The sequence below is a fragment of the Lissotriton vulgaris genome, unplaced genomic scaffold, assembly GCF_964263255.1.
Source record: "Lissotriton vulgaris unplaced genomic scaffold, aLisVul1.2 SCAFFOLD_3274, whole genome shotgun sequence".
NCBI lineage: Eukaryota > Metazoa > Chordata > Amphibia > Caudata > Salamandridae > Lissotriton > Lissotriton vulgaris.
The window spans coordinates 123,797-134,853 of NW_028247479.1; the positions used below are offsets into that span (position 1 = coordinate 123,797).

Here is an 11,057-nt window from a genome sequence, read left to right on the forward strand (position 1 = left end):
AGCTCGCAACCTAGGGTTCATCCTGGACTCAACGCTCTCTATGACCGAGCAAGTCAACGTGGTCTCCTCCGCCTGCTTCATCACCCTCCGCATGCTCCGCAAGATCTACAGATGGATCCCCACCAAAACCAGAAGGACAGTCACCCAAGCCCTCATCAGCAGCAGGCTGGACTATGGCAACACCTTCTATGTGAGAACCACAGCTGAACTCCAGAAAAGACTTCAACGCATACAAAACGCCTCTGCATGCCTCATCCTTGGGATCCCTCGTCACAGCCACATCACCACCCACCTGAGAGACCTCCACTGGCTCCCGGTCAATATGAAAAGACCACCTAAAAGCTCCTCACCCACGCTCAAAAAGCACTCTACAACGCCGGAGCAGCATACCTCTAAGAATGATTTACCTTCTACACTCCAAACTGCCAGTTTCGATCCGTGGACCTTGCCCTTCCCACCGCCCCACGCATTTGCCTAACGACCACCAGCGGCAGATCATTATGCCACCTCGCCGCCAAGACATGGAACACCCTCCCCACCCAACTGCGACAAACCCAGGACCTGCTGACCTTCAGGAAATTTCCCAAGACCTGGCTGTTCGACCAGTAGCTGCTTCTTTTTCCCCTGCTAGCGCCTTGAGACCCTCATGGGTGAGTAGTGCACTTTATAAATGTTTGATTGATTGATTGAAAACAAGGGTGGCCCAGAAGGGAAAACTGGGTGATGCAGAGAAGATGAGGGAGAGAGTATGAGCGTGGTCTGGAAGTGAACACTGGGTGATGCAGAGACATTGAGGGAGAGACAACAAGCGTGGTCTAGAAATGAATGCTGGGTGATGCAAAGAAGATGAGGGAGAGATAACAAGCGTGGTCTAGAAGTGAACACTGAGTGATACAGAGAAGATGAAGGAGATACAACAAGCGTGGTCTAGAAGTGAACACTGGGTGATGCAGAGAAGAGGGAGAGACAACAAGCGCGGTCTAGAAGTGAACACTGGGTGATGCAGAGTAGATTAGAAAGAGACAAAATGAGTGGTCCAGAAGTGGACACTGGGTGATACAGAGAAGATGAGGGTAAGACAATGAGCGCTCTCTAGAAGTGAACACTGGGTGATGGGGAGAAGATGAGGGAGAGACAATCAGGGCGATCTAGAAGTGAACACTGGGTGATGCAGAGAAGATGAAGCAGAGACAACGAGTGTGGTCTAGACGTGAACACTGGCTGATACAGAGAAGATGAGGGAGAGACAACAAGCATGGTCTCGAAGTGAACACTACTTGATGCAGAGAAGATAAGGGAGAGACAACAAGCGAGGTCTAGAAGTGAACACTAGGTAATGCAGAGCAGATGAGGGACAGATAATGAGCGCAGTTTAGAAGTGAACACTGGGAGATGCAGAGAAAATGAGGGAGAGACAACAAGTGCGGTCCAGAAGTGAACACTGGGTGATACAGAGAAGATGAGGGGGAGACAATGAGCGCTGTCTAGAAGTGAACACTGGATGATGGAGAGAAGATGAGGGAGAGACAAAAAGCGTGGTCCAGAAGTGAAGACTGGGTGATGGAGAGAAGATGAGGGAGAGACAACAAGCACGGTCTAGAAGTGATCACTAGGTGATGCAGAGAAGATGAGGGACAGGCACAGGGTCAAGACTGATTTGCATATGGCCATGTCTGAACTGAGGTGGTTTGGTGAGCAAAATAACAATGGATTCAACCCAGATCTGTGACTGAGGGTGAATGTTTCGCCATTGTGCAACATTCCGTCCATCATATTGTGTGTTTTGCTGTTCACCCTAAGTGGGAAGGGTATGCCCAGACGTTGGTCCCTTGCTCACTAAGCCACTGGAATCAAGCTAACCTGGCTGAAGATGGCTGATAGCCAGATACCGGTTATAGGATGCTTGGTTCCGGTCCAGGGAAGACATGGCTTGGCAGTTCAGGCTGGACTGTTCTCATGTGGCACAGGGTCAAGACTGATTTGAATATGGCCATGTCTGAACTGGGGTGGCTTGGTGAGCAAAATAACAACGGATCTAACCCAGATCTATGACTGGAGGTGAATGCTTTGCCATTGTGCAACATTACATCCATCATCTTGTGAGTTTTGAGGGACAGACAATGAGCGCGGTCTAGAAGTGAACACTGGGTGATGCAGAGAAGATGAGAAAGAGACAACAAGCGCGGTCTAGAAGTGAACACAGGGTGATGCAGAGAAGATGAGGGAGAGAACGCAAGCACAGTCCAGAAGTGAACACTGGGTGATGGAAAGATGTGAGGGAGAGATAACCAATGTGGTCTGGAAGTGAACACTGGGTGATGCAGAGAAGAAGGAAAGAGGAGAGAGACACTGATGAATATATGTGCTGCTAGTAAGTAACACTCACCTGGGGTTTGCGAGCTGCGCTGGTTGGAGCCACCTTTTCCCGCGGGTAGCCCCGGTCCCCCCGGGAGTCTGATGTCTGCATAGGTGATATCCTCAGCCATTTCATTTACTGAAAGCTGGAGATGGGAGAGAGCTTCAAGAGAACAGATGGTGGAGGAGAAAGATGTGAAAGAGGAAGTGAAACTCTCAGCAGCTCTTTCTCACTGCCCCCTCCTGCAACAGACACAGCTAGAAATGAGCAGTGTCAGGGGAACACAAACTTAACTAACAGATGATTCAGCGCACACACCTCCTCCTCAAGAAAGGATGGCTTGAGAAACTCCTCACTCATGTGGAGGAGCACCAGGGACCAGAACGCCATTGCAGTCACATGATAGCTGCTCACAGCTGGGCATTGATAGGGTGTTTGGATTCCAGGGACTGTATTAATGAGTGCCCCAGGGGCACAAAGTGCATATGTGCATCCATCTTGTGCACTTCACTATGGCCAGGGCACTAAGGTATCACAGGAGGGGCTGCAGGTGCTTCAGTAATACTGATAGTGCTGGTGCACATGTTGAGCCAAAACTATCTGGAGAGCTTGTTCCCTTATTTGCATGGCGTCGCCACCCACTCAGGTGCAGTGGCAAATTGGGCTTCAGGAGGCACAGTGACAGTACAACACAAAAAAAGGTGGCACTTTGTTAGTGTGACGCATGAGGGCAGAGCTCCGGAGGGGACAAAAGGGGGTTCCATAGACCCAGATAGCCCCTAATTGGCAGGTGCAGTCACCTGCAAAGGGATCCCTGGCCCTCTTTAAACCGCTGGTGGCTGCCGCCTGCACTGGTATACATGCAATGTCCTGAAGCAGCCACCCCCTCTTTCATTGAATTTGTTGACCCCATTGCAGGCACAAGTTTGTAGCTGCCATGGGTGCGGCACATTTACGACAATAGGGCAAACAGCTCCACTCTGCACCTCGTGCACCAGGACCCTGTTCGGGTTCTATAATCTGGGCCCAGGACTCTTTGGGTCAGCTCTGACATCTGGGCACTCCTCAACACATGCCCATCTATGCCCTTCCAGCACATCTGACTAGCTTATTCTGTGAGAATGGAAGTGAGTAGCTATTGAATCAGTCACAAACATGTCTCTGTATGCCATAAATCCTTTTAATTTTCTTTGGCGACCATGCTGCCTACAATGGGCCATATTACAGAAAGTGCCCCTGGGGTGCATCTGACCTTTGATCACCTTTTTGAATCCCTGGGGTATTCCTGTGTTAAGGAACACAAGGGAACTCAGTCAGTTGTGCATCCCCTTGCTCTCCCAATATGAATGATGGGAGCATGATTTTTTAACCTGCGCAATTCCAGAGGGATGGTCCCTCATTTACATGTGTGTGCTGTCCCTATTAAACGCAGAAACACCATTACTCCTGTGCGCATGCCATATTATAAGTGGGGAGCAGTAGCAAACAGGTAGTCAGGGGCAGAGCTTAATGTGAAATAACATATTTTAAGGTGGCCAAACCTTTTTATAGGCTGCCTTGTATGTCAGGTACTGGTGCCACACATTGGCACTAAAGGAGATGCCCACCTTTGTCATTGGCTCCATCCCTGACCCTCAGTGGTCCTACCAGCTGCTGCATAGGTAATGCCCAAAGGTGGATTGCAGTGACAGTAGCAACCCCTTCATCCTCAAGAATGTTTTGGGCAAGGGAGAATCCCTCTGGCTGGGAACGTTTTGAAATTTATGGGCCGAAACAATGCATTTTGTGCCACATTTTCCAAAATAATCTGAATAAAATGTTAATGATTTGAAAGAAAACTTTGTAATTTGCTGCAAGCTATCCTTCGTCTCCACCTTCTGTCTCCTCTTCTCTTGCCATCTTCTCAGTCCATTCATTATCTTTCTTTCTTTATCTACTCCCACCCTTTTCTTCTCTCCTCTCTTACTGCCCTCTGTCTTTCTACTTTATGTTATGCAAATTTGTTGGGCGCACTATCACCGGTGAGGGTATCCTGGCACTGAGCAGGTGTGAGTCTAGGCAGGGTGTACTATCACCGGTGAGGGTATCCTGGCGCTGAGCAGGTGTGAGTCTAGGCAGGGTGTACTATCACCGGTGAGGGTATCCTGGCACTGAGCAGGTGTGAGTCTAGGCAGGGTGTACTATCACCGGTGAGGGTATCCTGGCGCTGAGCAGGTGTGAGTCTAGGCAGGGTGTACTATCACCGGTGAGGGTATCCTGGCGCTGAGCAGGAGTGAGTCTAGGCAGGGTGTACTATCACCGGTGAGGGTATCCTGGCGCTGAGCAGGTGTGAGTCTAGGCAGGGTGTACTATCACCGGTGAGGGTATCCTGGCGCTGAGCAGGTGTGAGTCTAGGCAGGGTGTACTATCACCGGTGAGGATATCCTGGCGCTGAGCAGGTGTGAGTCTAGGCAGGGTGTACTATCACCGGTGAGGGTATCCTGGCGCTGAGCAGGTGTGAATCTAGGCAGGGTGTACTATCACCGGTGAGGGTATCCTGGCGCTGAGCAGGTGTGAGTCTAGGCAGGGTGTACTATCACCGGTGAGGGTATCCTGGCGCTGAGCAGGTGTGAGTCTAGGCAGGGTGTACTATCACCGGTGAGGGTATACTGGCGCTGAGCCGGTGTGAGTCTAGGCAGGGTGTACTATCACCGGTGAGGGTATCCTGGCGCTGAGCAGGTGTGAGTCTAGGCAGGGTGTACTATCACCGGTGAGGGTATCCTGGCAGTGAGCAGGTGTGAGTCTAGGCAGGGCATGCTATCACCGGTGAGGGTATCCTGGCGCTGAGCAGGTGTGAGTCTAGGCAGGGCGTACTATCACCGGTGAGGGTATCTTGGCGCTGAGCAGGTGTGAGTCTAGGCAGGGCGTACTATCACCGGTGAGGGTATCCTGGCGCTGAGCAGGTGAGAGTCTAGGCAGGGCGTACTATCACCGGTGAGGGTATCCTGGCGCTGAGCAGGTGTGAGTCTAGGCAGGGTGTACTATCACCGGTGAGGGTATCCTGGCGCTGAGCAGGTGTGAGTCTAGGCAGGGCATACTATCACCGGTGAGGGTATCCTGGCACTGAGCAGGTGTGAGTCTAGGCAGGGCATACTATCACCGGTGAGGGTATCCTGGCACTGAGCAGGTGTGAGTCTAGGCAGGGCATACTATCACCAGTGAGAGTACCCTGGCGCTGAGCAGGTGTGAGTCTAGGCAGGGCATACTATCACCGGTGAGGGTATCCTGGCGCTGAGCAGGTGTGAGTCTAGGCAGGGCGTACTATCACCGGTGAGGGTATCCTGGCGCTGAGCAGGTGTGAGTCTAGGCAGGGCGTACTATCACCGGTGAGGGTATCCTGGCGCTGAGCAGGGGTGAGTCTAGGCAGGGCGTACTATCACCGGTGAGGGTATCCTGGCGCTGAGCAGGTGTGAGTCTAGGCAGGGTGTACTATCACCGGTGAGGGTATCCTGGCGCTGAGCAGGTGTGAGTCTAGGCAGGGTGTACTATCACCGGTGAGGGTATCCTGGCACTGAGCAGGTGTGAGTCTAGGCAGGGCATGCTATCACCGGTGAGGGTATCCTGGCGCTGAGCAGGTGTGAGTCTAGGCAGGGCGTACTATCACCGGTGAGGGTATCCTGGCGCTGAGCAGGTGTGAGTCTAGGCAGGGTGTACTATCACAGGTGAGGGTATCCTGGCACTGAGCAGGTGTGAGTCTAGGCAGGGCATGCTATCACCGGTGAGGGTATCCTGGCGCTGAGCAGGTGTGAGTCTAGGCAGGGTGTACTATCACCGGTGAGGGTATCCTGGCGCTGAGCAGGTGTGAGTCTAGGCAGGGTGTACTATCACCTGTGAGGGTATCCTGGCGCTGAGCAGGTGTGAGTCTAGGCAGGGTGTACTATCACCGGTGAGGGTATCCTGGCGCTGAGCAGGTGTGAGTCTAGGCAGGGTGTACTATCACCGGTGGGGGTATCCTGGCGCTGAGCAGGTGTGAGTCTAGGCAGGGTGTACTATCACCGGTGAGGGTATCCTGGCGCTGAGCAGGTGTGAGTCTAGGCAGGGTGTACTATCACCGGTGAGGGTATCCTGGCGCTGAGCATGTGTGAGTCTAGGCAGGGTGTACTATCACCGGTGAGGATATCCAGGCGCTGAGCAGGTGTGAGTCTAGGCAGGGTGTACTAACACCGGTGAGGGTATCCTGGCGCTGAGCAGGTGTGAGTCTAGGCAGGGTGTACTATCACCGGTGAGGGTATACTGGCGCTGAGCAGGTGTGAGTCTAGGCAGGGTGTACTATCACCGGTGAGGGTATCCTGGCGCTGAGCAGGTGTGAGTCTAGGCAGGGTGTACTATCACCGGTGAGGGTATCCTGGAGCTGAGCAGGTGTGAGTCTAGGCAGGGTGTACTATCACCGGTGAGGGTATCCTGGCGCTGAGCAGGTGTGAGTCTAGGCAGGGTGTACTATCACCGGTGAGGGTATCCTGGCGCTGAGCAGGTGTGAGTCTAGGCAGGGTGTACTATCACCGGTGAGGGTATCCTGGCGCTGAGCAGGTGTGAGTCTAGGCAGGGTGTACTATCACCGGTGAGGGTATCCTGGCAGTGAGCAGGTGTGAGTCTAGGCAGGGCATGCTATCACCGGTGAGGGTATCCTGGCGCTGAGCAGGTGTGAGTCTAGGCAGGGCGTACTATCACCGGTGAGGGTATCCTGGCGCTGAGCAGGTGAGAGTCTAGGCAGGGTGTACTATCACCGGTGAGGGTATCCTGGCGCTGAGCAGGTGTGAGTCTAGGCAGGGTGTACTATCACCGGTGAGGGTATCCTGGCGCTGAGCAGGTGTGAGTCTAGGCAGGGCATACTATCACCGGTGAGGGTATCCTGGCACTGAGCAGGTGTGAGTCTAGGCAGGGCATACTATCACCGGTGAGGGTATCCTGGCGCTGAGCAGGTGTGAGTCTAGGCAGGGTGTACTATCACCGGTGAGGGTATCCTGGCACTGAGCAGGTGTGAGTCTAGGCAGGGCATGCTATCACCGGTGAGGGTATCCTGGCGCTGAGCAGGTGTGAGTCTAGGCAGGGTGTACTATCACCGGTGAGGGTATCCTGGCGCTGAGCAGGTGTGAGTCTAGGCAGGGCGTACTATCACCGGTGAGGGTATCCTGGCACTGAGCAGGTGTGAGTCTAGGCAGGGTGTACTATCACCGGTGAGGGTATCCTGGCGCTGAGCAGGTGTGAGTCTAGGCAGGGTGTACTATCACCGGTGAGGGTATCCTGGCACTGAGCAGGTGTGAGTCTAGGCAGGGCGTGCTATCACCGGTGAGGGTATCCTGGCACTGAGCAGGTGTGAGTCTAGGCAGGGCGTACTATCACCGGTGAGGGTATCCTGGCGCTGACCAGGTGTGAGTCTAGGCAGGGTGTACTATTACCGGTGAGGGTATCCTGGCGCTGAGCAGGTGTGAGTCTAGGCAGGGTGTACTATCACCGGTGAGGGTATCCTGGCGCTGAGCAGGTGTGAGTCTAGGCAGGGTGTACTATCACCGGTGAGGGTATCCTGGCGCTGAGCAGGTGTGAGTCTAGGCAGGGTGTACTATCACCGGTGAGGGTATCCTGGCGCTGAGCAGGTGTGAGTCTAGGCAGGGTGTACTATCACTGGTGAGGGTATCCTGGCACTGAGCAGGTGTGAGTCTAGGCAGGGTGTACTATCACCGGTGAGGGTATCCTGGCGCTGAGCAGGTGTGAGTCTAGGCAGGGTGTACTATCACCGGTGAGGGTATCCTGGCGCTGAGCAGGTGTGAGTCTAGGCAGGGTGTACTATCACCGGTGAGGGTATCCTGGCGCTGAGCAGGTGTGAGTCTAGGCAGGGTGTACTATCACAGGTGAGGGTATCCTGGCGCTGAGCAGGTGTGAGTCTAGGCAGGGTGTACTATCACCGGTGAGGGTATCCTGGCACTGAGCAGGTGTGAGTCTAGGCAGGGCATACTATCACCGGTGAGGGTATCCTGGCGCTGAGCAGGTGAGAGTCTAGGCAGGGTGTACTATCACCGGTGAGGGTATCCTGGCGCTGAGCAGGTGTGAGTCTAGGCAGGGTGTACTATCACCGGTGAGGGTATCCTGGCGCTGAGCAGGTGTGAGTCTAGGCAGGGTGTACTATCACCGGTGAGGGTATCCTGGCGCTGAGCAGGTGTGAGTCTAGGCAGGGTGTACTATCACCGGTGAGGGTATCCTGGAGCTGAGCAGGTGTGAGTCTAGGCAGGGTGTACTATCACCGGTGAGGGTATCCTGGCGCTGAGCAGGTGTGAGTCTAGGCAGGGTGTACTATCACCGGTGAGGGTATCCTGGCGCTGAGCAGGTGTGAGTCTAGGCAGGGTGTACTATCACCGGTGAGGGTATCCTGGCGCTGAGCAGGTGTGAGTCTAGGCAGGGTGTACTATCACCGGTGAGGGTATCCTGGCAGTGAGCAGGTGTGAGTCTAGGCAGGGCATGCTATCACCGGTGAGGGTATCCTGGCGCTGAGCAGGTGTGAGTCTAGGCAGGGCGTACTATCACCGGTGAGGGTATCCTGGCGCTGAGCAGGTGTGAGTCTAGGCAGGGTGTACTATCACAGGTGAGGGTATCCTGGCGCTGAGCAGGTGTGAGTCTAGGCAGGGTGTACTATCACCGGTGAGGGTATCCTGGCGCTGAGCAGGTGTGAGTCTAGGCAGGGCGTACTATCACCGGTGAGGGTATCCTGGCACTGAGCCGGTGTGAGTCTAGGCAGGGCATACTATCACCGGTGAGGGTATCCTGGCGCTGAGCAGGTGTGAGTCTAGGCAGGGCGTACTATCACCGGTGAGGGTATCCTGGCACTGAGCAGGTGTGAGTCTAGGCAGGGTGTACTATCACCGGTGGGGGTATCCTGGCGCTGAGCAGGTGTGAGTCTAGGCAGGGTGTACTATCACCGGTGAGGGTATCCTGGCGCTGAGCAGGTGTGAGTCTAGGCAGGGTGTACTATCACCGGTGAGGGTATCCTGGCGCTGAGCATGTGTGAGTCTAGGCAGGGTGTACTATCACCGGTGAGGATATCCTGGCGCTGAGCAGGTGTGAGTCTAGGCAGGGTGTACTAACACCGGTGAGGGTATCCTGGCGCTGAGCAGGTGTGAGTCTAGGCAGGGTGTACTATCACCGGTGAGGGTATCCTGGCGCTGAGCAGGTGTGAGTCTAGGCAGGGTGTACTATCACCGGTGAGGGTATCCTGGCGCTGAGCAGGTGTGAGTCTAGGCAGGGTGTACTATCACCGGTGAGGGTATCCTGGCGCTGAGCAGGTGTGAGTCTAGGCAGGGTGTACTATCACCGGTGAGGGTATCCTGGCGCTGAGCAGGTGTGAGTCTAGGCAGGGTGTACTATCACCGGTGAGGGTATCCTGGCAGTGAGCAGGTGTGAGTCTAGGCAGGGCATGCTATCACCGGTGAGGGTATCCTGGCGCTGAGCAGGTGTGAGTCTAGGCAGGGCGTACTATCACCGGTGAGGGTATCCTGGCGCTGAGCAGGTGAGAGTCTAGGCAGGGTGTACTATCACCGGTGAGGGTATCCTGGCGCTGAGCAGGTGTGAGTCTAGGCAGGGTGTACTATCACCGGTGAGGGTATCCTGGCGCTGAGCAGGTGTGAGTCTAGGCAGGGCATACTATCACCGGTGAGGGTATCCTGGCACTGAGCAGGTGTGAGTCTAGGCAGGGCATACTATCACCGGTGAGGGTATCCTGGCGCTGAGCAGGTGTGAGTCTAGGCAGGGTGTACTATCACCGGTGAGGGTATCCTGGCACTGAGCAGGTGTGAGTCTAGGCAGGGCATGCTATCACCGGTGAGGGTATCCTGGCGCTGAGCAGGTGTGAGTCTAGGCAGGGTGTACTATCACCGGTGAGGGTATCCTGGCGCTGAGCAGGTGTGAGTCTAGGCAGGGCGTACTATCACCGGTGAGGGTATCCTGGCACTGAGCAGGTGTGAGTCTAGGCAGGGCATGCTATCACCGGTGAGGGTATCCTGGCACTGAGCAGGTGTGAGTCTAGGCAGGGCGTACTATCACCGGTGAGGGTATCCTGGCGCTGACCAGGTGTGAGTCTAGGCAGGGTGTACTATTACCGGTGAGGGTATCCTGGCGCTGAGCAGGTGTGAGTCTAGGCAGGGTGTACTATCACCGGTGAGGGTATCCTGGCGCTGAGCAGGTGTGAGTCTAGGCAGGGTGTACTATCACCGGTGAGGGTATCCTGGTGCTGAGCAGGTGTGAGTCTAGGCAGGGTGTACTATCACCGGTGAGGGTATCCTGGCGCTGAGCAGGTGTGAGTCTAGGCAGGGTGTACTATCACTGGTGAGGGTATCCTGGCACTGAGCAGGTGTGAGTCTAGGCAGGGTGTACTATCACCGGTGAGGGTATCCTGGCGCTGAGCAGGTGTGAGTCTAGGCAGGGTGTACTATCACCGGTGAGGGTATCCTGGCGCTGAGCAGGTGTGAGTCTAGGCAGGGCATACTATCACCGGTGAGGGTATCCTGGCGCTGAGCAGGTGAGAGTCTAGGCAGGGTGTACTATCACCGGTGAGGGTATCCTGGCGCTGAGCAGGTGTGAGTCTAGGCAGGGTGTACTATCACCGGTGAGGGTATCCTGGCGCTGAGCAGGTGTGAGTCTAGGCAGGGTGTACTATCACCGGTGAGGGTATCCTGGC

At 55.0% G+C, this 11,057-nt stretch overlaps 1 protein-coding gene across 1 annotated transcript in view; it reads right to left on the bottom strand.

Moving 5' to 3' along the window:
* LOC147665165 (killer cell lectin-like receptor subfamily B member 1B allele C) overlaps positions 1-2,603 on the bottom strand; it is a 95,676-nt gene extending 93,073 nt beyond the window's left edge. Inside the window, exon 1 of the mRNA XM_086949710.1 lies at positions 2,387-2,603. Coding sequence (XP_086805836.1) covers positions 2,387-2,486 — 100 coding nt within the window. The 5' untranslated portion in view covers positions 2,487-2,603. The remainder of the gene's footprint in view (positions 1-2,386) is intronic.
* Positions 2,604-11,057: the final 8,454 nt, after the last annotated feature.